The sequence below is a fragment of the Colletotrichum tamarilloi genome (genome assembly GCF_030869305.1).
Source record: "Colletotrichum tamarilloi strain Tom-12 chromosome Unknown Scaffold_25.1, whole genome shotgun sequence".
NCBI lineage: Eukaryota > Fungi > Ascomycota > Sordariomycetes > Glomerellales > Glomerellaceae > Colletotrichum > Colletotrichum tamarilloi.
In genome coordinates this window covers 204,974-232,372 of record NW_026849408.1, presented here as the reverse complement: position 1 = coordinate 232,372, position 27,399 = coordinate 204,974, and the positions used below count along the sequence as shown (strand labels likewise).

General features: G+C 50.9%; 7 protein-coding genes across 7 annotated transcripts; 4 read left to right on the top strand and 3 right to left on the bottom strand.

Annotated features, from left to right (window-relative positions):
- Nucleotides 1–2,818: 2,818 nt before the first annotated feature.
- CTAM01_07783 (uncharacterized protein) lies at nucleotides 2,819–4,163 on the top strand (the record flags this gene model as incomplete). Its single annotated transcript, XM_060523804.1, has 3 exons — nucleotides 2,819–3,297; nucleotides 3,368–4,050; nucleotides 4,108–4,163. 3 exons carry the CDS (start codon nucleotides 2,819–2,821, stop codon nucleotides 4,161–4,163), a joined length of 1,218 nt encoding a protein of 405 aa, XP_060381551.1.
- A 511-nt stretch (nucleotides 4,164–4,674) lies between these two features.
- On the top strand, nucleotides 4,675–5,677 carry CTAM01_07782 (uncharacterized protein; the record flags this gene model as incomplete). The annotated part of the gene is made up of 2 exons (XM_060523803.1): nucleotides 4,675–4,852; nucleotides 4,932–5,677. The coding sequence occupies 2 exons, from the start codon at nucleotides 4,675–4,677 to the stop codon at nucleotides 5,675–5,677; spliced, it is 924 nt and encodes a 307-aa protein (XP_060381550.1).
- Nucleotides 5,678–7,017: 1,340 nt separating this feature from the next.
- Nucleotides 7,018–10,952, top strand: CTAM01_07781 (uncharacterized protein; the record flags this gene model as incomplete). The annotated part of the gene is made up of 2 exons (XM_060523802.1): nucleotides 7,018–9,510; nucleotides 9,570–10,952. 2 exons carry the CDS (start codon nucleotides 7,018–7,020, stop codon nucleotides 10,950–10,952), a joined length of 3,876 nt encoding a protein of 1,291 aa, XP_060381549.1.
- Nucleotides 10,953–16,016: 5,064 nt separating this feature from the next.
- Nucleotides 16,017–17,574, top strand: CTAM01_07780 (uncharacterized protein; the record flags this gene model as incomplete). The annotated part of the gene is made up of 2 exons (XM_060523801.1): nucleotides 16,017–16,470; nucleotides 16,562–17,574. The coding sequence occupies 2 exons, from the start codon at nucleotides 16,017–16,019 to the stop codon at nucleotides 17,572–17,574; spliced, it is 1,467 nt and encodes a 488-aa protein (XP_060381548.1).
- Nucleotides 17,575–18,924: 1,350 nt separating this feature from the next.
- Nucleotides 18,925–21,340, bottom strand: CTAM01_07779 (uncharacterized protein; the record flags this gene model as incomplete). Its single annotated transcript, XM_060523800.1, has 3 exons — nucleotides 18,925–20,676; nucleotides 20,729–21,063; nucleotides 21,163–21,340. The coding sequence occupies 3 exons, from the start codon at nucleotides 21,338–21,340 to the stop codon at nucleotides 18,925–18,927; spliced, it is 2,265 nt and encodes a 754-aa protein (XP_060381547.1).
- Nucleotides 21,341–22,651: 1,311 nt separating this feature from the next.
- CTAM01_07778 (oligosaccharyl transferase STT3 subunit) lies at nucleotides 22,652–25,199 on the bottom strand (the record flags this gene model as incomplete). The annotated part of the gene is made up of 5 exons (XM_060523799.1): nucleotides 22,652–22,922; nucleotides 22,974–24,126; nucleotides 24,176–24,850; nucleotides 24,909–24,932; nucleotides 25,073–25,199. The coding sequence occupies 5 exons, from the start codon at nucleotides 25,197–25,199 to the stop codon at nucleotides 22,652–22,654; spliced, it is 2,250 nt and encodes a 749-aa protein (XP_060381546.1).
- A 1,041-nt stretch (nucleotides 25,200–26,240) lies between these two features.
- Nucleotides 26,241–26,807, bottom strand: CTAM01_07777 (ATP synthase subunit E; the record flags this gene model as incomplete). Its single annotated transcript, XM_060523798.1, has 3 exons — nucleotides 26,241–26,314; nucleotides 26,432–26,621; nucleotides 26,784–26,807. The coding sequence occupies 3 exons, from the start codon at nucleotides 26,805–26,807 to the stop codon at nucleotides 26,241–26,243; spliced, it is 288 nt and encodes a 95-aa protein (XP_060381545.1).
- Nucleotides 26,808–27,399: the final 592 nt, after the last annotated feature.

Below are 27,399 nucleotides of genomic sequence, written 5' to 3'. Positions count from 1 at the left end.
ATAATAGTACGTATATTACGTACCCGAATTCTAACTTATTAGCTTATAGTTTTAATAGTATCCTTAATTAGCTAAGTAAGCTTATAATAAGAAGGGTATATAAATACTCCGAGGCTAGGGCCGTAGTTATATTAACTATATTAAGGGTCTAAGTAATAACGTAATAGCTACTTACCCTCTTCTTACGCTTTTATAATTACTTATTATTAGTAGCCGTATTTCTAAGACTTATACTATTTAATACTTATACTTTTTAAAGGACTGGGCTTATTAAATCGATTATATTAGAATAAGTATTATATAAGCCGACCTATTCGAGATATATATTTATACCGTTTTATAATACTAAACTTATTAACTTTAGTAAAAGTATTAACTCGATTAAAAAAAGTATTTATTATTAGCTCTAGGTTACTAAGGATCGGTAAATTTAGGGTTTTATCTAAAAGAGGGGAGGAGGATTTATTATTTTAAGTATAATAAAAAGCTACGGTTTAAAAAGATAATAGACTTAAAAGAGGGTTTTGTTATAGAAGTAAATAGGGTAGTAAGTTCGTTTAAAAACCCTACGTTTTTTATTATAAACGGCTTTACTTATATTATTAAATAAGGCTAGTTATTAACCTTTTATTAGTCTTAATAACTCGTATAATAAGCTAAAGAATATTATTAAACTATTTTATAATAAGCTAGGTAGGTTATTAAGATTTATTAAAAAAAGGAGAGGGACTAGGCTCTAGTAATATTCGGGAGAGGGTAGTATACTAAGTAATCTATATCCCCTTTAAAAAACGGTGCGTAAAATAAAATATAAGCTATTTAAACTTTTTATTAAAAAGGGAAGGACTGCGTATTAATAAGAATTAGGGAATACTAAAAAACTAAAAAGTATCGGTTCTATTAAGGAATTTATAATTAAAATAGAGGGTTAGTTCTATTCTAATATATTAATATAGATAGTAAAATAATAGTTATATTTCTTATAATAACTCGGGTAATAGGTCGTTTATTAAGTTACTATATATATAGGGATCGCTAACTTTATAAAACTAATTAATACTAAAATAGCTACTATCTAAAATAAGAGATAATAATAATATATTATTATTAGAGCGTTTACGTTTTATAAGACGGGTTAGATTCTCTGAGCTATTAGCTAGAGCTTAGTAACGCAGGTTCGGTACGTAAATTACTAAGGGAGCTATTCTATAGCGTATTAGTTACGAAGTTCGTAGGGCCGTAATAAAAAGGACCTATTTAAATTTTAAAAATCTAAACTAGGGCGACTTTAAAAATATTAATAAGAAATTAATATACTAGCGTACCTCTAGACTAGTGCGGCTTTAATAAGAAGGGGACGTAAAACACGTTAATAAGAGCTTCGTAATAAAGCTCCTTTAAGGTATGTTCGTATTATAAAAATAGATAAGTACTTTAAAAAAATATAGTAGAATTTAAGTGCACTAATAATTAAAATTTTAGCTAATTATAGTAGCGGATATATATGCCGCTATAAGGTGCATGCCTCTATATTAATTCTATATACCTCTCTATTAATTCCCTGTTAGAGAAGATTGGCAATGGCTGTAAACTTCTATATAGAATCACAGCTTCTTGAACCTGCACAACCTGCGTGCTTACTTTCTCGTATATATTACGAAAGATCCTGTTCCCCTCACGCAACGCATGACTACTCGATTTCGGCATGCTCAATGGACGCAGCAGGCTTCGAGTGTGACGCAGATTGCTCCAATGCCATGCTTCCATCCTGTTCCAGGCCACCAGCCATGGTGTTTATTTTAGCTATGTTACACCCGCAGAGGCTGCAGCTGAGCGACGGCCACCTCGACCGGGCCAAGCTATTGTCGATCCCGAATGTCGATCTGTTGATGACAGAGGAGCCTCAGAGCCTGTTTCCAGGTTTTTGCATCGGTGGACCGCACCGAGGCGGAAGTTTGCCTTTCAAAGTTCAGGGGACTGGACGTGCATCGCGTTCCTCTCTAATCGGAAATGCCGACGGAGACGAGTGAGAGCGATATGAGGTTATAGGGAAGGGGTTTATTACTCCGTATCCTGTTAATGATCAAGCTACGGAACGGCTAAGATTTTCTTACGACATGCCAATGCCGGCGTGCTCGGCTTTTACATAGAACAATTTCTGCAGTTGCATCGATTGCCACTTATCAGCCCCATCAGGAGCCCGCCACGCTACACTCCCTTTAAGAGTTTTCTGTCAGAAAATTTTCAGTTCTGTTTGTAGTTTGTTTGTGTGCTGCTTGCTTTCCTGGTGTTGTGAAGGGTGATGCTAGTGAAGGAATTTTCTATTCAAAATGCGGTCAATGTGGGACAGGGGAGCTCCTAGTTGTGAGAACTTCATTTACAGAAACAGCATGTTGTGGCTCAACCAATGCTCCTACTTACAGAGTGTTGACCTAAATGTTGGGCTTCTTGGTGACAAAAAGGAGAGGTGGGGGGGTGTTTTGACTGTGCTTACCTAAGTTCAGAGTTTTTGCACCTACCTACCCAGCCGTGCCAGCCCTCTACGGCCGCCTAGAGCTCCTAATTCCCAGCTACGACTCTGCAGCCCAGTGCCCAATGCACCGGCCTGGGACCAAAACGCGCCTGCACGTGTAGCGCCCCAATTTAACCCCCGGTTCGGAGAGCCCCCAACCAACACATCGAAGCCCACCCCCCCGGCCATGCCCAGCACTCCTGCGGCACCCTTCCAGCGCCAAAAGATAACGGCAACAGGCCCAGCGATTTCGTCTCGTTGCGATCCAACATCGCAAAAGGCGCCTTGTCTGCCTCACACGTGGGAATGAGGAGGTTACCTGGGCCCTTGTTGGCGATTCCCCCCTTCAAAGCGCGGCCGCCGAGAGTGCCTCAGGGCGCATCTCCAGCATCATGGCCGCAGCGATACCGACCTAGCAGGGCGGCTTGCCTGTCGACGGCGACGACGACAACATCAACAACAACGCCGCCGCCGTCGCAAGCAGATTCTTCCGAGCAGAAATCACCACCACAGACGCAACAACCGTTCCGCTTCGAGACCGGCGTCTCCCTCTTCGCCAAGCGAGCGCCGCGACCGTTCCCGCCGCCCTTCCTCTCCCCTCCGTCGGGCTCGTTTTCCGATCCGCTCAGTACCCATCACCGAAGCCGCGATCGGCGCGCGAGAGTAGACGGGCAGATCATCCTCGGACAGACAAACGGAGACGATGCGGTGTTTGCCAGCGACAACTTCATTTGTGCGAACGATGGTGTCGGTGCTTGGTCAACACGCCCGAGGGGCCATGCTGGGTGGGTGCTCTATATTCCCCCTCCCCCTTTCCGTTGATCGGACGTCCCAATATTGATGTCGGAGTAATAGCCTCTGGTCTCGCTTGATTCTACATTACTGGGCGACAGCTATTCAGCAAGAGTCCACCAACCCTCGCGCCGCGGGCGACGTCTACAAGCCCGACCCGGTAGCCTATCTCCAGACGGCGTATGAGCAGACCCTGAAAGCGACTTCGGACCCGAACGACTGGCAAGGCACCACGACGGCGAGCGGAGCGCTGCTGCACTACAAGACCCTGCAAGGAGGCAGCGAGAAGGTGCCCCAGGTCTACGTCACCAATCTCGGCGACTGCCAAGTCATGATCCTCCGACCCAGGCACGAGAAGGTCATCTACAAAACCAAGGAACAGTGGCACTGGTTCGACTGCCCCCGCCAGCTGGGCACCAACAGCCCCGACACCCCCAACACGGAAGCCGTATTGGACATTGTGGAGATACAGGTCGGGGACGTGGTCCTCGCCATGTCGGACGGCGTCATCGACAACCTGTGGGAGCACGAAATTGTCGACAGCATTCAGAAGAGCATAGAACGCTGGGAGAATGGGGAGTGCGGGGGCGACAGAGTCGAGGGCGACCGGACGGGGGGCGCAAACGGGGGCATGAAGCTCGCTGCCGAGGAGTTGGTCGCGGCCGCGAAGAAGATTGCGACGGATCCATTCGCGGAAAGCCCGTTCATGGAGCATGCCATTGAGGAAGGGCTACCAAGCGTTGGAGGTAAGTTATCGGCTCCGCGAGGCCGTGATATTTCACTGAGGCTAACAAAGGAAACAGGCAAACTCGATGACATCAGCGTCGTAGCTGCGCTCGTGAGGAAACAGGATGCATGATGATGAGGAGGGCGATATCACGAAATAGGGCAATCATGGGAAATAGAATTTACGGAAAAGGTCCCGCAGGGGCAGGCTGCAATCATTATGGCATACGCCTTACCCGAGTCGGGATGACAGTGGCCATCTTTTGGGAGGTACTCGGCGTTTGATTGGCTTTTGATATTCACAGGAATCCATGGATAGTGCAAAGTTTGCCGCTAATTGAACACATATCACCAATATCTGGCGATTTCTCGGATGGAAGCGTTTGCGATGCTCGTTTCTGTAAAAGAAAATCCATGATACCTTTCCTCAAGTGACGTTGCACACGGTCGTGGCCGGACCATGGTGGGGTTAGATCGGCCTTCATGGGCCAGACCTCTTATCTTATCGCAATTTTTCCAGCAAGAAATTTCGCGACTTCAACGCAAACATCTGCCTCCACCACCGTCTTTGCTGCGTTAATCAGATCAAACCACCTCCCGTTCGACGGCAAGGGCATTTTCCCCTCGCCACCCATACTTTCACAATGCGTGGAAAACGTAGCAAACAGTATCGCAAGCTGATGAACCAGTACCAATTGACATGGGGATTCCGCGAACCGTACCAATGTCTAGTCGACGCTGAAATGGTGGTCGACTGCCACAACTTCAGATACGACCTGCTCGCCGGACTGGAGCGCACGCTGCACGGCAAGGTCAAGCCAAGTGAGTATACAGCACGCCGACGATTAGACATCACGAAGGAGGATGAGTGCTTCGAAGGCTGACTATTTGACGCACACAGTGATCACACAATGCGAGATCCGCAAGCTGTACCTGCGCAAGAACGAGCCCGACATGAACAAAATCATCGACTTTGCAAAGACGCTCGAGCGGAGACGCTGCGGCCACTTGCCCGAGGACTACCCGGAACCCCTAAGCACGATGGAATGCATGAAGGCCGTCGTCGACCCCAAGAGCAACCTCGTCAACAAGCACCGCTACTGCGTCGCGAGCCAGTCAGGCGACGTGCGCCGCATGCTTCGCGAGATCCCGGGTGTCCCGCAGATTTACATTAAGCGATCGGTCATGATCCTCGAGCCCATGGCGACGGAGAGCGTGGCGATCAGGACCAAGGAGGAGAAGAGCAAGTTCCGCGACGGGCTCGTCAGGCCCGAGAGGAAGAGGAAGCGCGAGGAGGATGATGAGGACGACGACGATGAAAGCGAAAAGGAGGGCAAGTCCGGAGGAGGAGGAGGAGTTGCTCAAGAGCAGAAGAAGAAGGATAAGAAGAGGGGACGCAAGGGACCGAACCCCTTGGCGGTCAAGAAGGCGAAGAAGGCCACGAGCGGCGGCGACACGGCGCACAAGGAAGCAAAGGAAGCGCGGGCCGCCGCAGATGGAGGCGAGGGAGAGGGAGAAGGCCCGGCGAAGAAGAAGCGCAGAAGACGGAACAAGGGCCAGGCCGCTGGCGATGCGGCGGGCTCGTCGAGTACGCCTGCCGCGAACCAGGGCGAGGCGTCGACGGAGCAAGCGGCGGAAAGCTCGTAGGGATTCGATATTGCATACCAAAAGGGCGTTTTCGGGTGGGGGCTTATTAAAATGATTGGAATGTAAAAGGTACAACAAAAGCTCAGAGATACCAATTTAATGGGGAATTCTTGCTACAGCGAGGTACACCGTACGGGAGGATCGTCGAGTGAATGTGTTTCTGAATCGTCTCATGAACTGGCGGTCTTTGAAATTACCGGCATCTCGAATGTGACCCCTTGATTTGCTACCTACGGGATAATGGGGGGTCACGCTTGAAGGTCTTAGTGTCTGTTGGTAGGACAGGAACTCGGTGATGTTCCCTCCTGGAGGATGGCTTATCTGAGGCGATGCGACAACACGTCCAAAACCACCAAGATATCGTGTATGAAAGCCCAATGACGATAATATCGAAGCCAGGGCACCCCTCCATCCTTCAAAGGCCTCCCAATGTCGTCAGTTTGCCATAGGAGGCACTGGAAGGTCCAGTGTGATGCCTTTGGGAGGGGCGGCAGGGCTGGTCAGAGGTCAGAGCTCTCGACCGCTGAAACGGTCACTGTCGTGGTGTGTTGGGCGGTGAGCCAATGTGCCTCAATCTGGCTGACAGCCACCTCAGTGAGCACTAACACTGCGCGAGGTGAGCACAGTCCTTGAGTGACCACCTCATGGGCACTGACATTCTCCAATTCGCATGGCCTGTTCGGTCCCCACAGGAAATGGCAGTCGCGGCACTCTAGCGGATCGTCATTGGGGGGGGGCTGAGGGGCGCAATTGGGGGGATTTGATGTTTGGCTTACTGTTCCCCTGATGGATTAACCAAATCAACCATCAAATTCGCCAACAACCGACAACAGGACTTTCTTCATCATCCCTTTCGAACCCGCGGGCCCCCCTTCGTGAAAAGAAGCACCCTGTCAGACTCAGGCTCAGAAAAAAACACGTGGACGTACCCTTCAAGTCGTTGCTCCCCCCTAGCCCATCCAATTTGACTTCCAGTTGGAGGTTCCCGTGGCTCGAATCCTCTCAAAAGTTAGCACGTCTGAGTACCTTACCTCACGGAAACTGCGCGTTCGGCACGCCTGGAAAACACATCCCACAGTAATTCTAATCTCAGCCACTTTACGGAGTCTTTAGTTCGCTTTCGTTCCACTGCTCAAGGTATTGCGCGTCGTCCCCTACGGATACCGACCTTACTCCAACCCGGCATAAGCCCGCGACCCATTCGTTTTCCAATACCCGAAACAAAAGGGGAAAAAGAGGCTGCCCACCCTTGCCTTGGCCTCTTTACCTGAATCTTTTTCTGGCACATTGAGACAAACAGCCCGCATGTTTGTCTAAGAGGCAATACACGACATCTCAACATGGCGGGCTCAGACGAGTCTGCCACCACCAACACCAACACCAACAACCCCTCCTCGACGACAGCCACCGCCGCCGCCGCTCCCGCTGCCGATACGGAGGCAGCTGACCAGCTACCGAATGGCACTCGTGCATCAGATGCAACCACAACTGCGACTGCAACTGCACCTGCATCTACGCAAAAGCAGACTCCCGCTGCGGCCATGACGAGCGACATGCCTGAGGTGGACGATTTCGGCCTACCCATCAGACGATACGTGTCACCGCCGCCTCAGGAGACCGATCAGACGACCGACGATCAATCCGAGCCGAACGAGTCCCAACCGAAGCCGGTCCACGATGGGCAGCATGCAACAGACGCAAGCAATGAGACGGCTGCTTTAGCGAGGAAGGAAGTCAACGGCAAAGACGGCAAGTCGGAAAGCGACGATGACGAGTTCAAAGACGCTCAATCCGAGCAGCCGGCCACGGCCGTTGCCTCCGGAGCGACCTCGAATACACCATCTACCCCTGTAACTTCAAGTTTAGACAAAGACGAGGCCAAGGACAAGAATGTGACAATCAAAACGGATGGAGAAAAGGTCAAAGGCCAGGAAGTTCCAGCAAACAAGGAAGTCGAGGGAGAGGCCAAAGTCGAAGCCAAAGAGGTGGTCGCTGCTAAGAGCAGTACCGAGAAGCCATCAACAACAGAAGCTTCAGCAACAACCAAGAGCGAGAGCAAGGAGGAGGGTGTCACAACAAAAGGTGCAACCGACCGGGTCGAATCAAAGGAGTCGGAAAAGACGGCACCAGAGACTAAGCCTAGCAATCTCGAGCCGCAGCAACCAGGATCACCTGCAAAGCTCGTCGACAAGGCAGACGAGCCCGAGCCCAAGGTGGCAGAGCCTCCTTCTCCTAAAACGCAGCACAAGAGAGACCAGAGCAATACCAGCAATGTCGGCGTCTCCGAATTCTCCCATCAGCAACTGACGTCAGACAAGAAGGAGGACGATAACAACGATGATGGCGACTGGCAAACGATGCCCGCATTCGCCCCGTACGATATTTATGACGAGGACAATAGACTTGTCGCAAAGGAGTTCAAGGCCGACGAAGTTGACGAGACTTACGGCTACGGCGGACTTGGCGGTGCTGGAAAGGGATATACCCGAGTAATTATGGACGACGATGCCGAATCAGCTACCAGCATGGACGACAATACCCAATACCTCTTCAAGGAAGTGAATGGCACGAGTATCGGCGAAGACGACAGCGAGGCCCGCGATGCTGTCTCTCAGATGCAGGCAACCAAGGACCTGCTGACGGAAGGGCAGAGAATCGCCTACGTGGGACTGACGAGACTGGAGGTTCATAACATGGTCAAGGAAGCCGAGAGCGTCGAGCACACGAGGAGCGCAAAGAAGGATGTCACAATGTCGGCCGAAGCGACCAAGATGTGGGGTCAGAAGATGATGATCCGTCTCTATACACACATGGACATCAGCTCCGCCGAGCAGATCATGGTTGAACAACTCAGCGACCACGGCGTGGTGCCGTCGGACTTGACTCCGATTTTGATGGCCAACGCCCGTGTCAAGAACCCCATGGCCGAGGACGAAAACGAGTCGCGCAGCTCTCTCTCCGTCACATCGCCAAGGGAATCCCGTAGCTCGCTTTCCGTTACCTCGCCGAGGAGTATGGGCCCCCCTTCACCCGCGCTCTCGCAGACCGAGAAAGCGGCCGAAGCGCCACCGCCGTACGAGGCGCACGAAGGAGAGGAGCTACCTCCTGTGAAGACCCCAGCCCAGATGGTTACCTCGGACAAAATCGACATTGACCTGCGTTGGACGGTGCTGTGCGACCTATTTCTTCTTTTGATTGCCGATTCGGTGTATGATTGCAGATCAAGAATTCTTTTAGAGCGGGTTGGCAAGAGTCTTCAAATCGACTGGTTGGATGTCAGAAAGTTTGAAAAGAAGGTGACGGACGCGTTGGAGATGCAACAGGCCGCAGAGCAAGAAAACTGGAACGAGGACGAGCATATGGAGCATCGGAGGAAACAAGCTCTCAAGAAGCGCTACATGATGATGGGGTTGGCTACCGTGGGTGGTGGTCTAGTCATTGGCCTCTCGGCTGGCCTTCTCGCTCCCGTCATTGGCGCCGGCTTGGCTGCTGGCTTCACCACCATTGGAGTGACGGGTACATCTACATTCCTCGGAGGAGTCGGCGGAGCTGCCATCATCACATCCAGTGCCGCGGCATCCGGTAGCGTTATCGGTGGCCGAGCGGCAAACAGGAGGACGGGAGCCGTCAAGACATTCGAGTATCGGCCGCTGCACAACAACAAGAGGGTGCATCTCGTCGTCACAGTAGCCGGATGGATGACGGGCAAGGTGGATGACGTCCGTTTGCCATTCAGCACCGTGGACCCCATTATGGGCGATTTGTACTCTGTCTACTGGGAGCCCGAAATGTTGCGGAGTATGGGTGACACGATCAACATTCTCGCTACGGAGGTTTGTTGCTGCCCCTTTCAATCACTTTTTTTTTCTCAGTTCCCACTAACCTTTCCTAGGCTCTGACACAAGGTCTGCAACAAGTTCTTGCAAGTACAATCTTGACCAGTTTGATGGCTGCCCTGTCATTACCCGTTGTCTTGACAAAGTTGGCATACCTGATTGATAACCCTTGGAGTGTATCACAAGACAGAGCCTGGTCTGCAGGTCTCATTTTGGCGGACTCTTTGATTGACAGAAATTTGGGAACACGCCCAGTCACACTTGTCGGATATTCACTCGGTTCGCGAGTGATTTTCTCCTGCCTCTTGGAGCTGGCGAGAAAGGGGGCCTACGGCCTGGTTCAGAACGTCTACTTGTTCGGTTCTCCCCTCATCATCAAGAAGGACGAATACCTCCGAGCCCGCACTGTTGTTCCAGGAAGGTTTGTCAATGGGTACAGCAGCAACGACTGGATCCTCGCCTACCTTTTCCGTTTGACTGGCGGTGGCCCTCGCAAGGTGGCTGGACTGGCTCCCATTGAGGACCTGCCGTGGATTGAAAACTTTGACGTCACAGAGTTTGTCAAAGGTCACATGGAGTACCGTAAGGCTATGCCGCGTCTCCTCCGAGAGTGCGGCTGGCTCGTGGAGAGTGACGAATTCACCGAAATCGAAGATGCCGACCCCGATAATCATCAGGAGCGTCAGCGAGAGCTCATCAACGAGATCGAGGAGGCTCGCAAGGAGCTTGAGAGGGAGGGGCAGAAGAAGAAGAGCCGCTTTTCCATCTTCGGACGGGGGAAGAAGGCGGACAAGGAGAAGTGGGAGATTTACGAAGACTCGGCAAAGGACGGAAACAAACCGAACCCGAGGACAGAAGACAAGGAGGGTAACAACCACGGTGTGCTGTTTGACGTCGAGGCCATCCGAGCCGAAGTCGCAAAGGAAAAGACTGCCACGACGCAAGAGGAGGAGCCCGCAGAGTTCCAAGTAAAGGAGCTCAAGTCCACGCTCCCGCCCATGAGACTCGATCTCAGTTCGTCGAACGGATCGCTCAACCCACGAGACAGCCTGCGCGAGACTAAGAGCGCGTACGCGGTACCGGGTCGAGCCTCGTACGAGACGACGGGCTCCTACTCGTACACGCCCGAGAGGACGCCGACGTTCCAGGGCAGCCAGACGTTCTCGCCCACGCTGTCGCAGCAGAGGGCCGTATCGCCGTACCACGCGGCGCCGTCTCCGCTCGAGGAGGAGGTGGAGATGACGTTTGACACTTCCTTTCACGATCCGCCGCCGGCGCCGCGGCCGCCGCCCAAGGACGATCCCGCTCCTCCGCCGTCGCGGCCGGAGATGAAGTCGGCGCAGACGGTGCCTAATATGGGGGCGTCGAACCCCTGGGCGGACGTTGATGACGATGATGATTTTGGTAAAGAGAAGGAGATCCAGATGACTTTTGCATAAAATGGTCCCGGTCCCCGGTATGGGGAGAGCAAGCAAGCATGGGGCATGGCTTTTGGTGGCGTATGAGTTCAATCTTGTTTGGAAGCGAAATCGGGACTTTGTCTCCGTACGATGGTGCTGCAGTACTTTGCTCTGTCTTGTTGCTTGAGCAAGATGTTTGCTGGTGTAGCCCTGGTTCCCGACCCTAACAAAGGCGTGTTTACAATGTTTACAAAGGACAGTCAATCACGATGTTTGTTGTATGATCTCGGGGAGGAAGGGAGAGGGAGAGGTGAAGGATGCTTGTTGTGGTTCTCTCTTGGGTAGCGTTTTGGGGAAATGGTTCTTTATAACTAACTAACTACAAAGCCATCATAGACCCGTTCGAGTATATAATTTTATTTTATACTGTCTGCGAGGACGGTTGCAAAGTAATACAAAGAAAGAGATGAAAGTGTACAAACTTTTAACGTCTTTTGAACTTTCGAGAAGTACTTTTTTGTGGATCAAGGTAATTGACGACGTGGTTGATGTCAGGAAACGGGGAAGCTCTGAAGTTTGTGCGTAAGTTGTGAGCTGAGGCAAGGTGAGAATCGTGGAAACTTCTTCCGGACTTCCGTCCCCGGATATGGGAATATGGCCGGGCGTGTAAGTCCTGTGAAAATTACAAACTGGGTTCCTTTGTTGCGCCTGTTGGTCCGGTCACTATGAATGGCTTCTTTTTGGCAATCTATCTATAGATATGTATCACATTGGGGGTCTGTTGGCAGGTGCTCGCATGCGACAGGGGAAAACGGGCGCCAGAGTGACGGATAGGGGTAGCAATAGGGACAAGAAGTAACAGAGTTGGTTAGGTCACTGAGCAACTGCTATGCCATTCCGCACATGCCATTCTCAATTAATGTGTTCGTCGTAATGAGCGCATCGTCTTGCACGCGCCCGGACTTGTCCCCATTACAAAGGGCCCGTAATAGCAAACATGCGCCGACGAAGCCAACAATGTGCATAAAGGCCTTGACCAGGCGAGTCGCTCGCTCGGAAAGTGGGACATCATTTTCTTCTCGCGACGCGCCCGTTGGAAGTTGGGATCTTGTGTGCGTGTGGCATGTTTCGTCGTTGTTGGATGTTGGCTTACATGCGCCGCTGTTGGCGTCGAGCGCATTGGGTGGAGCTGTGGGAGCTTCGGGACAGGGATTTGTTAGGCAGGCCGCAGAGCCCGGGTTGGTGTGGTAGGATCGGCAGGCAGCAGAGAAGAGGGTGTGGACAATGCGACGTAGCGGGTGGGGGAGGGGAATTGGACTTTTGGGAACATGGGATGGCATGGAGAAGAGAAGTGTGTTGTCTATTCATCTTAGAGTGCTTTTCACGAGCTTTCGGTACAGACGAAGCGTGTTTTGGAAACCGGGTGACATTCTTCGGTTTGGAATGGGATGGCTCTTATCCACCGAGCAGCATCTGAAGTAAGCCTCGGTCGGGGCTTGACATCGAGTAACCGTGCGAGGGAACGAGGTCAGACCGTTAGAGTATAGACAGCAGCGGGAAAGCTTGAAGAGGAAGCTTACTTTGTTTTAATGACATGGTCCACGGCATACGTAGGCCCATGTCACCACCCGCCGGTCTGAGAGTGATGAGAGCCTGACCACGGCATGGAGCAGAGGTAGTATTGAGAGACTGCATATCGTCGGCGACGGCAGCGGGAGAAGGATTTGGTGTCGACTGCCGAGGTGGGCATCGCCCCGGTGAGCGTCCAAGGCCTAAGGCGGGTTGGGCAAAGCTCACATCAGCCGCAGCGACACTAGCAGCTCAGCGTGCGGTAGCGCTAGACCGTTGGCGGGTTTCCATCAAACGGTAAGGGTCGTCGTCTGTCTTGTCCGTCTTTGGGTTGGCAGGTTGGTTGGAACTTGGGCTGCTTCCATGGAAGTACTCCTTAGAGAGACGTTGGTGTGCATGTCTGCAGGGGGGCGGCGGCGGCGCCTCTTCTTTTTGTTTCAATTAATAGCATCACTTCAGGTCCCTGGTGTGCTGCCTGCGCCGCGTTCCATTGGATGGTGCTTACTACGGTATCAGGCCAAAGTTTAACCCCCTTGTCAGGTACCGGTGGGGATGGCCCGTGCCTGCCTTCCATGGGCAATTCGACTAATCAGAAGCCACCATTTCAGCACAGGCCTACTAATTAGCCTAGCCTAACTTTTTTACTAATTACGAATTCTTCCTCCTATATACTACTTACTTACTTACTTATTTTACTTTTAATAAATTATTATAAATATAATACGGCTAATAAGTAATATAACGAAGTACTTTATTAAGGCCGATTACTAGCGGATTTATATATTATATACCGATACGAAATTTATATAAGCTTAAATAGTTAAATTAACTAAATTTATAAAAAACTAAGTCCGTATAGCTATAAAAGCCTCGTTAATAATAATTACGCTACGTTCTAGCTACTTACGGGTTATAACTTTATAATAAAAAGAGGCCCTTATTAAGTACGTTATTTTTTTTAAAAATAGCTATTAAGCCTCTTTTTTATTATTTTTAACTATACTCTTTTTTTTTTAATTTAGTACTTATATAATACGAATAGCCCTATATCGGCTTAAGTTTTATTATTATATTACTTATTATAAGCCCCCTATATTTAAAACTAATTAAATTAAATATTTTACTTAAGCTTAAGAGTACTTCTACTAAACTATTAAAAACTAGTAAAAGGTCTTATAAATAGACGAGATATAGGTTATAAGTAGTTATTATTATAAGTTTTATATTACTTACTATTATAATAAAGAATAGGACTTAACGTATATTATTAAAAAGTATTAATATAAATAGGGTTAGATATTCTAAGGATATTTTTCTAAAGATTAAAAAGGACTAAGTATTTTCTAAGAAAAGGATTAGGGTAATATACGTACTAATACTTATTAAAAATATATTATACTAATTATTAATAGTTAGATTTACTTTTATTAATAAATATATAATAATAACCTTATTCTAATATAAAACGGCGCCCTAATATATAACGCAAAGTTAACTTAATAAGAACTTAATAACCGTAGCGTTTATTTAATATTCTAACTACTTTTCTTACCTAACCTTAACCCTATTAAAATATATTAAAATTAAATAAAAGATTATATATAAGAGTTTATAAATATATAAAAAAACTCTTTATATAACGTATTATAATAATAAGTTAAAGAGGCTTAGGATACCCTTCTAAAAGACTTCTTATACTTATTATTAAATATAATACCCGCGCGTTACTAAGTAATAATTAATATTAATAAAATATATATTAAATACTAATTTAGCTATAGAAATTAATTAAGATTTAATAATTATTAATTATATTAGCTATTTAGCGCTAACGATCTAACTAGTACGTTGACCCTTATCTGTAGATCGGTACCGAGCTAGGGGATTAAACTTACCCCTATAGACCAAGTATTTGCTGACCGGTGGGGCTGGGGCTGTGGCTCCCCCCAGGGTTTAGCGTTGGAAGCGTGGCCCGCTTTTCTCCAGCCTTACCACGCACGACCTCTCTCTGCCATTCTCTGTGTCTTTTCGTCTCCCGTTCTCTCCTCTTGCACTGAACACCTTAAATCTTGGAGATGTCAATGGCCATGTTGGCTTTCGTTGAGAGGGGATCGTTCGACTGAGTATAGTGTCCAGAAGCAGTCTGTGCTGCCCCTCTCCGTCTTGTGTTCTGGGGATGGCGTCACCATCGAGACAGGTTGGTGGCGGAGCATACTGGTGATTGCACTCAGCACTTGTTGCTGCTGCAGTGTAACATCTGACCAATCCAGTGTGCCGATCCTGGAATCGTGGGTGGGGTTCTCAATCGAGAAGGATAGTGTAGACTGATCATCCAAAGGGAGAGAAGAGAGGTGAGAGATGAAGGAGACGTTTGGGGGGTTCTTTGGCATTCCCAACCCTGCGTCGAGCTGCCTGTTGGACAGACCCACCCGGTTGGTAGGCACGCACGCATCAGTCGTTTCCTTGCAAGATATTGTCAAGATGTACTCCGTACCGAAGTTGGGAGACGAGGAAAGGACCCTTTGCACCTCATGACCGTCTTCGTCTTTCCTACTACTTACCTAAGGTACACCATGTAGACAGTCTAGCTGATACCAAGCACTCCAACCTCAGCCTCAACCACCAACAAAGGTGCCTCGCGAGGGAATGTACAGCGCCTCACTCTAAATATCCAGCCATAGCAAGCACATCAACCATCAAGAACGGACAGGCGGCGGCGAACGGTATTCATATTGTCAATCTGACCTTCGACCACCCGCGGATCCATTCCTCCCTCATTTCTTTGGGCGGCGCTGCCTTGGCGGCGTGGCTTGTTGTAGTTGGCGTAGCGCAGATCCATCCCCTCGAATCCCTGCACCTGCACTTGCATCGGGAGACGACTAACAGACTGCAAAAGGCGAAGGAAGCGAAGAAGCGAAAGAAAGCTCGCGAACCCTGACAATAGACCTTTGCTCTCAGTAACGAAAGCGCGCGCGCAAGAGCCCGAGCCCCTTCTCCTTCTTCCTTCTCCCCCCGGTCAGCAGCAGCAAACCGACCGGGACCTGACCAACGAAAAAAGGTGCCCGTCTCGTTGATCCTTGTCAGCCCCAAGGTTGCTAGGTTGGTATTGCATCTGTCTGTGTCTCTGTCCTACCGACTTGTCTCATTTCTTCTCCGTCTTACACGCCTCGGTGGCTTTCTTCTCTCTGACCTTCCCGCCTCTCTCTCTCAGCCTGGCCACTCACTTTCTCCATTTCTGCTTACTTCGTTTCCCGCATTGTCTTCACTTCTTGCTTCACTTCATCTCATTTACACTTTTTGTAAGGTGACTGGATATTTCCCTCGACGAGAAGAATATCAAGGGAATCACAGTCTGGGAAAGATTTTGGACATTTTGGTCGATTCAGCATAGAGAAACGAGCACGACTAAAGCCGGAGATACGATCCTATCAAACATAGCCGACGCCAACAGACTCGAGTGGCGCAATCATCGAGGCGAACGCTACACACATAGCATACAAGTAGACTGCTGGGAAGAACGACAGACATCACAACATGTCATATCCAGCGCCTGTTCAGCTAAGTCGCGATGACACATCCGAAAAGGCGCGCATTGTCATCAACAGCGGCGGCGAGAATGGCAACGTCGCCTTCGAGGGCGAAGCTTCCAGTGGTATTGACTTCACATCCAATTTGGGAGATCCGACAAGGTCAACCACGGACCAGGAGGGGAAGAAAATCACATTCAACACCACTACCTTCAGTTCACACGACTCAACATCGTACGTCATCACGGTGGACCGCACATTCCAAACTATTGGGTGGAAGCTGGCCAGCGGAGTCAAGCTCAGCAAGGCCTCTTGGTTGGCAAAATCGAATGAAGAAACAGAGTCACTCATTATGGAAGCGTTTCCAAGTCAGGAGAACCCTGGAGCGGTTTCTGGGAGGAGCTCGGCAGGTTTCGCACCGCCGACAGCTCCCGCTGTAAAACGTCAAGAAACATATGCAAGTGAGTTGCCTCCGTGCCCAGATTCGTGGATATCTTCCAAGATCGCTCGCGTCAGTCTTGCTCAATTTCAGCTGCTGACATCGAACAACAGTGATCCTCGGCAACGAGACTCTTGTCTTGCCGATAGAGGCCAAGAAGATGGCAACCTACTCAGGTTCCACTATGTATATTGAGCTTCAGTGGACATCAGAAACCAAATCAGGCACGACGACCAGCGGGGCTTTTGCCGTCTTCACTGGAACCTATCCGTCTGTGGAGTATGACCAGGCAGTCGGAAAACTTGCGGATAAACGCGGTGCCAGTGAAGTAGAGAGAGTCGGCAGTGAAGACGAAAGTGACTCAACATCACCGCTACCAACAACCACTACTCAAGCAGCAGCCTCCTCCACGGCCTCTCTCAATCCTGATGCATCACAATCAACCATCGGCGGCGGTTCCAGCAGCGGCAGCGGCAGTAGTAATGGTGGTGGCGGCGGCAACGGAGGTCTCGCGCCTGGTGCCATCGCCGGCATCGTCATCGGGAGTGTTCTCGGCCTCGCCCTCATCGCGTTCCTAATATGGTTCTGCCTCCGCCGCCGTCGTCGCCGCGCTGACCACGTCTCGGACGGCGCATACGGCCCCAGCCACAACCCCCACGAGTACCTCGCCGACAAGGAGACCCACGCCAGGGTGACCGAATCGCCGCACTCCCCGTACACGGACGATGGGCAGCACCAGCACTCCCAGCACCAGCTTCACCAGCAGCAGTCGCAACCTCAGGAACAGCACCACCTCTCTCGGGAACTGCAACAAGACGATCCTAACGACGCTTTTGAGACCACCACCGCAGCAGCAGCACCTGCCTCAGCCGTCAGTGCCACGGATCACCACCAGCCTCCTTTTGCACCATACCGAGAGGAAAACATGTCCACCGCCTCGCGGTCAGTCGAGGACATGACCCGCAGCGGCGCCGGCGGTCCGCGCTCGTCAACGCCGAACGTCAATTCCAACGTATCGCATCTGATTGAGGACGGCATGACGGAGGACGAGATCCGGAGGCTAGAAGAGGAGGAGATTGCGTTGGACGCGGCCATTGAGCAAGCCGGACCGCGGAGGAAGCCGTAGAGAGATATGTGTGTGTCAAAAGTCTACTGTCATTAATACCTTTTTGTTTTTACGCTCGGCAATATATATCCATTTGTGTATCGTCATTTCTTGTTTCATACTATTTCGTTTGAATAATTCAATTGGGTCATTTGAACCTTTGTGAGCTTGCTAGACCTGTCTTTGGCGTTGATGGTTTCAATCGTTCCCACAAATGTTCTTATAGGGGACTTGTCGATATGCATTGTCGGGGCTCGGGAGGCAAGAGACAGAGAGGCGAAAGAGAGGAGAGGTTCTCATCGCAGACTGCCTTTTCATCTTGATGTCTTGAGGTGGAGGCGCCCCATCGGAGAATAGAATCCGTTGCTTTAGGGTAACGATGGCCCAAACTTGATATTGTCACATCGATAGATCCCGGTGCTAGTCTCTGCAGCTCTGGCCCTTTTCGCTCCTCGGGGAGGCTCTTTGGCTCGCCTGAGGGACGAATAACCCTCGACATCAACACCCATATCATCACTTCGGAGTGTTGCAACACTAAAGCGATTCGTCTATGAAATATTCGTCGCATTCCTGGTTGTGTTACTAACTAAGTACAAGTGAACACTTTCGTAGTCGTCTTTGATTTTCTTTCCTCCCGGAGTAGACAGGGTCAACCACTCCTGCACGACGACTTGATAAAACTCTCAATCATCCAGAGTGAGTCAGGGCCATGGTCCAAATGAATACTGAATCCCAAACTCAACGAAAGCGTTGCCCAAAGTCGCAGGCACAAGGCAGAAACCATCATCCAGGTGGAATCGATGCTTCTCCAATTAACAGTATTCCCAAACCAAACCTCTGCAAGCTGCGTCTGTGGGGTTTCGGCTATGGTAAAACGACTGGATTGCGTCCGATTGTATCGGAAAGAGATCTCGTTGAATGGCGATGTAGTATTGCTTACTGACGATGTATGGTCAAAAGCATCTCCTCTCATGCCTCGTAGCAAATCGCCTTGTGGCGAAGCGTACCGAAAAGGTGTACGGGGAAAAGAAATGAGAGCAACAAGAGGGGTATGAAATTAACGGTGTTTGTCGAAAAGGGGCAATGGCGTAAGGGGAAGTGGCCAGCGGGAGAAAAATACGTAAAAAGGACAAGCGAAACAAAAGTTGGAGTATTCCATAGCAAGATTCTGCAAATCCGTTTGCAGGCAGAATGTTAGGTCGACAATATCGGTCCATCGTCGCATAGTCACGATGCCGTCTGTAGCTTTTTTTGCTGGTGACAAGCTCGCAAACGATCCTCGATCGTTGAAGTTCAGACATGATGAAAGAATCAGTAAAATAAAGTTGTAAAGCTGCTATGGGCGACAGATAGCTGCCAGCCAATCCGGGCTCAGTACGCCATGGGAACATAGTCGTCGCAGCCAGGGATGAGAAGGGTGTGGACATCACTGTCGGACATGTCATCCGGAATCTCCATGACAATGCCGATAGGAGGAAGCTTGGGCTCTTGAAGGGCGTCGTTGTTCGCGGTTGATGACTCGAACGGGATTTCGGTACCACACGAAGCACCGTTCCTGGTCGTCGTGTCTTGGTTAGTCGTATGACCAGAGAAGTTGTAGGAGGAGCGAGTGTGAAGGTTCTCTTGGGTGTCAGAAGCACCAAAATCAAAGCCATGTTGCTTCTTCTTCGGTGGAGTTGATTGGTAGCCCCGGTGGTATTGCTGATGAGCGGAAGCAGAACCGTAGTTGCCGTGATGAAAGCCATCCTCTCCAGAATATCGCCCATGATCATTTGAATCATATGATGAATTGAAGCCGAATCTTCCGAAAGAATCGTAGTCGTCAGGATGGCCGCTGAAGGAATCGAAATGATTATGTGCACCGTCTGCCTGGTGATCCCAACTTGGATATGAATCTTGCGTATTGCGGAAGGAACCGTTTTGATTAGCACATGGGCCATGGTTTCGCTCAGTGCGACGAGCATCGCGGCGGGATGACCAGTCCGAGGCGTGATGGTTCTCGAAATTGTGGTTGTCATCAAAGAAATCGTGCAGCGAACCCCAGCCAGCTGGCGCGATAGGACTAGGCGGGCATGGCTGATTCTCTTTGCCTTGGCCGTAGCAGAAATCGCCGGAGCTTTGCGGCTGCTTGTGTCGATTGTTTGGATTCGATCGATCTCCGGTGAGGCGATGTTGATCACCATCGCTGGTGGAACAGTCCCGCGGCAGGTTTCCTCCGGAGGTATACAAAGTGCTGGAATGAAGCGGGTTGTTTCCAGAGACCTTGGTTGAGTTGGATGTGAATCTTGCAGCAAAGTCGTCCCATCCTGCCGCACCCTCGTTGCTCCAAGAGTTGAAGCTATGGTCGTCGATGCTGCACAAGGGCACATAGAGCCTTCCTGCAGTCCTGCCATCAGGGTCTCTCAGTGGATCTTTGAGGGGAACAGCCTTCTTTCCATCACGGAGATCATCATTGTATTGCTCGTATTGGAACTGCGCATATGGGTTATCACCCTCGGGATGCTCTCGCTGCCAGAAAGTCGGAGATGTGCGGACCTCGACACGCTCGCTGAATCTTGCTCGCTTGGAAGGGGAACCGGTTCCCGAGTCCAGGAGCGGGCCGGTATTAAGAGAATCTTCGCTGGCTATAGTATGTGATATCGTTTGAACTGGTGTAGCAGGCGCGGCCTTGAGAGAGTTGGAACGGTTTGAGGCCGGCGAGCTGCAAGAGTCGGCAGGCGTGTCGTCTTCGGGTCGTGAATTCGTTTCAGTATCAGGTACGTCCTCAACCGAAGGAGCTTTATGGCCAGTGCTCGCCGCGACGACGTTCGCAAGATCATCATTATGACGGGCCGTAGAGCACTGAGACTTGGGCTGAACCTCTCCCAGAGGCACCGCATCGCTTGCTCGAGCAGAACGGCGCTTTCTCAGTCGCTTTTGAACAGACTCTGATGGAGAAAGCTCATCCGACTCGTTTCCAGATTCGTTGCACTCAACAAAACAGTATGTGGTATGTCTCTTCGGCTCTGCCTTCTTTTGCTGGGGCGCGGTGCGAAGACGACTGGCATGATCTGGGTTCTGTTCACCATGTTGATCTGCGTCAAACTCGTGCAAATCCGATTCTGTGTCACTCTCATCGGAAGACTAGACATCGTTAGTGTCTAGAGCTGTTGGGTGTAGTAATGGTAATGCTCACGCTACCGAGCAAGGTCTCTGTCGGAATGACTGCTCTCTTGGAAAGACGTTTCATGCAATGAGCACAAAAGTTCTTGGTCGGCTTTTTGCTGGGCTTGATAGGATTCTCCCTGTTGAAGTGAGACGAGCGGGCAAACCCACAGCCGAAGCAAAAGTTACCATATGCCTTCACCGTCTTGCCATCGCTGCTGGTTAAGTGCTTCTGGTGGCATGGCTTGCAAAAGTTGCGCCAAGCCGGGTCTCCAGCTCGAAACTTGCGAATCTTATGTTGCTCGTCAGATCGGCGAATGCCACAGCCCAAGCAATAGAATCCATCGTTGTTTTCGTCGATATGAACTGCGATCTCGGACGCCTAGTCGCAAGATGTCTCGTTTCTGCCGCGCTTAGTGTCCCGTCTGATATCCTGGCGATGATGATGCGACGCATGCTTCCCACGTCGTGACTCTTGATAAGTGGCTGCAGTAATGTTTCTATCCGAGGCCTCCGTCTCGACATCTTTCTGAAGCTCTGAAGGCTCCGTAAGAAAGGCCTCTTCCGCATGGCAACCCGAAAGCGATTCGGGAGTGAGCTTGAAGCGGCTCTGGGTGAAGGCTGCCGAAGAGCACGCATACATTTGGGGTGTGGCAGTTGCGGCTTCCGACAAATCAAAGCAGACAGATTGGCAGCGTTGCGAGGCCGAGTAAACATCAGAGTAAGTCGATTCGGACTGCGAAAGTCCCTTGAAACGGCCAGAAGCGCGACTGGATCTGATGCGTCTTCGGGGAGGTGCTCCGACAGGTCGTCTCTGACCCTCGTGCTGATCGTCCAACGGCTGATGGTGAGTCAAACGAGGGGCGTCATTGCGTGCCGCTGCTTGCAATCATCAGTAATCCGGTAATCGAACCTAAAATTGTGGATGAGAATGCCTCACAACGATGCGGAGAAGAGTCTGGTCCTCTAGCCCTCGAGGCTAGAGGCCTCTCCTTAGGTGCCATGCTCTTAGAGTATCCCGTGGTTTCCAGTAGGATCGTCAATTTCCTGGATGGGGCGCCTGTAAGCAAGTTGGACTAAGTTTGGGGAGGGTTGAAAGGAAAGCAATCGGTGCCACAGATCTAGAAGGGTTGTTGTGGTGAGGCAGGTCACAGGTGCAACACCATGGAAAGAGCGCTGAGGGCGCTCCTTCTCCGGAAAGAAAACTTCAAGTCCCACCAAAAGAAGGAATCGAAATCAGGCAACACCCTAAGGCTTGAAGAAAAATGGGAGGTACGTACCTGTTTGTATTCCATGTGCCCTCAATAAGGTACCTTACTGAGGTGGCTTCTGGTGCCTGTTGGGGATTTCCTCCCCTTATGAAGTACTTCTTCCAGGATCCCGAAGTCTGTCCATGGCGGGCGGTGAAGCAAGGGATATTCGTAGGTGCTTGCTAGATCTTTTTGACGTGCAGCATGTTGACGTTGTTGAATCGCTGCTTCAGTGGTAGCAGCAGAAAAAGGGATACGAAGAAAACGGAATATCCTGAAGATCCTCGGCATCATCAAACACCTTGGTGGGTATTGGGGGATCAGAACTATGGAGATCTCTCGAGTTACTTATGGAGATAGCTGTACTCACAACGTACCTACTCACCTGTCCTGGTTACTTGCGGTTCTCGTCTTATCTAACTCCTGTGTGCTGATGAGCCTTTTGTTGCTTCACAGATCTTTACCACACCACAAGCCTGCTGAGGCAGAACATATGAAGTGTCATGTACCTTCGTCAATATCGGCAGTCACAGTAGCCTAAAAAGGGTGCGAAATGAATCATGATCAAGTAGTGTACATTCGCCGAGGCGTGCTTTTTGTGTCTACATGTGGAATCTAGAACCACCTATCCCCGTCCCAATACAAAGAAATTTGAGAGGCACTCTAGAGGCAACATCCTCAGAGTGCCTTATTGTCCCCGTTCTTTAGTCAACTCTGAGGACTCTGGGGCCGCGCTTCTTAATGGCCTTCTTCTTCTTCTGACCTCTCTCGAAGGCTGCAGCAGCCTGGTGGTCACGGCCAACGTTGTCAAGATCCTTGACCTTGTAGATGCGAATGATCCAGTTCTCACTGGTGAACGCCTCCTCAACGGTGTCAAGCTTGGGGCCGACATCCGGGAGACGAACGCCACGGACGCGGTCCTGGGCTTGACCAGCGGGGAAGAGCGAGTTGTAGTTGTAGTAAGACATCTTGTACCTATGAGATTGTTAGTAGGAATCCAGACTGAAGGAGGATCTTTTCTCTTACATCAAGCTGTTCTTCATGGTGTCGGTCGCTTGGTCATCGACTCTGTACTCTCCACGAGGGGTGAAGAACTTGCGCTCCTGGACCTCTTCGGGCCAGATGCCCTCAGCAATACGGACCATCCACAAGAACTTGTTGATGTCGTCACCGGAGTAGCCCAGCAGACCACCGAACACCACAAGGACGTAGTCGACTTCGTGCTGGCGCATGATGGGGTAGCTGACTTCCTCACGAGAGCTCATCGCCTTGCCGACAGTGGCAATGTGGGTGTTGTTCCACGTGTTATTGTCGACGAGAGTGGGACGGTCGGCCATGCCACCAATCTGGTAGCCGTAGTCCCACCAAGACATGATCTTGGCGTCCTCCTTGGTGTTCTGACGGAGCCACTGGTAAGCCTCGCGATAATCATCAATAATGTGCTGGCTTCCATCGGGCAGTCGGCTGGCAAGGACGACAGAGGGCGAAGAGTAGGCATTCGAGGTGACCCAAGTGCAGTGAAGCACAAAGAGGAGCAGGAAGATGGACATGCCACCAACAACGACAGCCTTGGAGAGGAAGGTGTAGATACCGACGACCGGCTTGCTGGTCGACTTGAGTCCGCTCTGCTTGGCCGCCTTCTTGGAGGCTCCCTCGACAGCATCATCGGTCTTGTAGTCCTCAGGGTTGGGGGACTTGGCGACCATGTAGGTGTCGAGGATTTGAGATGCCGCCATAGCCGCGGCAACGCAGACAATGGGAGTGAGAGTAAGCATCAAACGCACCATGACACCGGCAAAGTAGGTGCCAAAGAGGGCGTAGACGACGACGAAAACGTGCTCATCCCGGAGGTTCTGGAAGCATAGGTAGACTCCAGCAGGGAAGAGCCAGACAAGCATGTTCAGGTCGAAGAAGAAAGCAGGCCAAGCGGTAGGCTGGTGCTCAGAGACTGATGCAATAATCGGGATGTGAATCTTGGCGTAGCCAGTATCCCAGAGAGAGTAGAAACGACCTCCCCAAGGGGCGATGTATCCGAGCGATGTCAAGGCTACCAAGCCAGCAAGCGCAAGACCGAATGTCGCAGCCAGGAAGGTGTAGACGAAGGTCTGGAACTGACGACTGGGAATAGCACCTCTAACATAGTCGATGAAGGCAACGAGCTGCAGGAAGCCAAAGACACCTAGCGCGTGTTAGTTCACATGGACACAAAGCTCTCACGTTTCACTTACCGAGAGCGGGCATGTGCTCGCTGGTCTTGACGGGCAAGAAGCCGACGAAGGGGATCTGCATGCTAGCCAATGTACCCAGAGCGTACCAAGTGGTGTAGCTGACGTAGAGACGGGCGCTGTATCTACCCATGAGGATCAAGGTCAGAGCATGCAGAGGAAGCATGTTGGTGATGAAGGCGTAGCCACCCCAGGAGGCGACCATGTAGCCGTAGAAAAGGGCGCAAAGAGCACCCCACAGCATGGAGCCCAGCTTCAATGCCTTGATCCACAAGTAGAAGGTGAAGACAAGAAGGAAAATGGCGATGGCCTCATTGTCGTAACTGCCGGCAACTGATCGGGAGATGTAACCAGGTGAGATGCCCATGAAGACAGCCGCAAGCAGACCAGCCGAGGGCGAAGTGGTCATCTCATTGGTAAGAAGGTAGGCGGCATAGGCGGTAAGGCCAGAGAAAGCTGGCGCCAGAAGAACGCAGATGTTGCGGATATCGACGGGGACCGTAAGAGCTCGAAGTGCGTGGTAGATGGCGCCGCTAGTCACCATGAGACCGGGGTAAAGAGTTCCTCCAGTAACCCGACCGAGAGGATGCCATGTCCGATCATCGAACCAGTCCCAGAACTTGGTGAATCCATTGGCCACAAGGTACTTGGTTGCTCTGAAGTTGAACCAGGGGTCGACTGGTAAACGATTAGTTTCGGGTACGAAGGAAAGGACGTGGAACGGGAAGAGACCAACATTCGTGAATGATACTCTCGAAGCCTGTAAAAGTTGAGTCAGCGTGGTTCCTTTGCAGCGAGAAGTATTGCGATGAGCGACTTCCTTTCCAACCAATCCAACCACCAATTGGTGTTGGTGATGGCAGGAAGGAGACCCTTGGCAACGTCTCGAGGGGCACTTACGAATGACGGAGAAGAGACGACTAGCAACAGCGGCAGCTGCGATCAGAGACAAGATGGTGACTCTGAGGACAGTTCGTGTGTTCTCTTTGCTGCCTCCGGAGAGGGGTCCAAGAGATTGGGCCGTCATTGTGGCCGCGTTTGGTGTAGAAAGGCAGTGGCCGTGTAGGTTGAAGGTTGCGAAATGGAGCTGGCGACGACAACCTTCTGTCTCACAGCAAGGTATCTGAGAAGGACAGCTTGGAGCTTATGCACCTGAATCGGTGGTGCAGGGGCAGCGTGCACGGTCCATGGAGAGCCGACCCGTTCAGTGGTGTGTCCCGTTGACAGCAGCCAAGTCGTGGCTTCCGCGTAAGTCTGGAAAAGGCGGAGTCACGTGTCTCGGACAAAGAATATCCCGGACTAAGGGATCCCGTCCCGTCTGGGGTGGCCGGGTCAGTGCCGGATCCCGGCCTCGAGAGTAGATGGCGTATGCGGTCCATAAAGTACGTTATCGTAAGAGACGCATCATGCATAACGGGCAATAGGAATACTCAGTCTACTGTTGCAGCTTCGGCGCATTCCATGGAGATCCCTGGAAAGTTGATGAATGACCATACAGCACCATACTGTTAGAGATGAATGCGTATCAGACGAGTCATCTAATCTGTGTCACGAGCGAAAGCCTCCAAGTGGCTGCCCACCTTCTACCTAGATATACCGTCGGAGTTTGATGTTATGGTTCAGTCGGCCAATATACAGCTACAATAACCTTCAGCCATCTGCTGGAACCAATTGCAGCAACGTCAGGGAAAGCAGCATTTCACTGTCTTACAGGCCACGATGGACCTATGTGTCGATTGTCAATGCATATAGAACCCGCTCAGGCTCAGAGATTGGGAAGTTGATGCGCGAGAAATATAAGTAATTGATGGAATCCAATGGCTCGTTCCTTGGAATTGTCATCTAGTAGAGCGTATTGTACACATGTACATCCGGTAAACAGACGTAAGGAAATGTCTATGCGGTGACATCGGGCGTGGTGCCTACCATGCACCTACTGCTGCCAAAAGACCAGATTATTCGTCCCTTGTTTGGACTATTCGTGTTCTCCGTGAGCAGGCGTATCCCCAATCCTGACCCTGTCTATCCGTTGTGCAAGCCGTCCCCTTCCCCCATTCGGTTATCCAGTCTACGGGTTCTGCTTCACCAGGTTGTTGAAGTAGGCCTCAAGGTCGAACTTGGGGTCCATCGGGTCGACGTTGGCTGTGGCTGATGTCAGTTTTCATGAGTTCTGTGCGAGCCGCCGACGAGGGCGAGAAGTGACGGGCGAGGACTGCGACGTCCAAAAGCCGGCCACGTCTTATCGAGGGAGAAACGCACCACCGGCATCAGCAGCCGCCGCCGTGACGGGCTGGCTCTTCTTCGCGAACTCGGCCTTTGCTTGATCGATCAACTTCTGCTTGCGCTCGTACTCCTTCGTGGCAGCGGCAGCCTTCTGGCTTGCTGTGATCGTTCGCTGATGTGTGAAGCCGTAGAACACACCCAGGCCAAGGGCCGTGTATCTCAGCACCTATAAAGTCCATCAGTCAGCCGAACTGTTCATACTCTCGAAAGCGCAAGCTCAATGCTCATGGTCGATTGGCGTGGCGATGGAGGGTCGTCGGTCGGCTTAGGGAGACAAGGTGGCTGGGTGCTCCGCAAGATGCGGACGAGGGCGAAGGACACGACGTACGTTAACTCCTGAGGAGGAAGACATTGTGGGCAATTGCCTGGATTGCGCGACTGCTTTCGAGAGGGAGCGAACGATGGAAAGGACAGTGCGCGGGTTGACAATGGCTGCCAATTGACCCTTTCGGAGCTCTGTCGAGGGAATTACGTTAGGGGACGCAGGGTGTGAGGTTTTCCAGGTTGAAAATATGCTCGGGAAAACTCGCAGATTTTCCACTGGTTGGCCGTCAAGTCACTCCCGGGTGTCTGGAGCTCGGACGGGGAACACCATCCCAGCGCCAGTGCTAATGGACCGCCTATTGCCAGCGCCCAGCGCCCGTCGCCATGCTGACTGAGGTGGGCTGCCCAGAAGCTTGCACCCAGCCGCTGTGCCGCTGAGGGACCTTCCTTACCTCAGCGACCGAATACCGCTGTGCAATTTCGCCGACGCTTTGCCGATCTGTCGCAATCACGTGCGTCACTTGCCTTGCAAGGTTAGTTGCTTCTTGGTGGAAATGTCCACCAAGCTACTAGCAAATGGGGACCGGGAGGTCAACTTTAATGCAGGGGCCAACGAGGTATCTTTCTGCAGCATTTGGGCTGAAGCTGTACCTGACTCCAAACAGGGGTCCCTCTAGAAT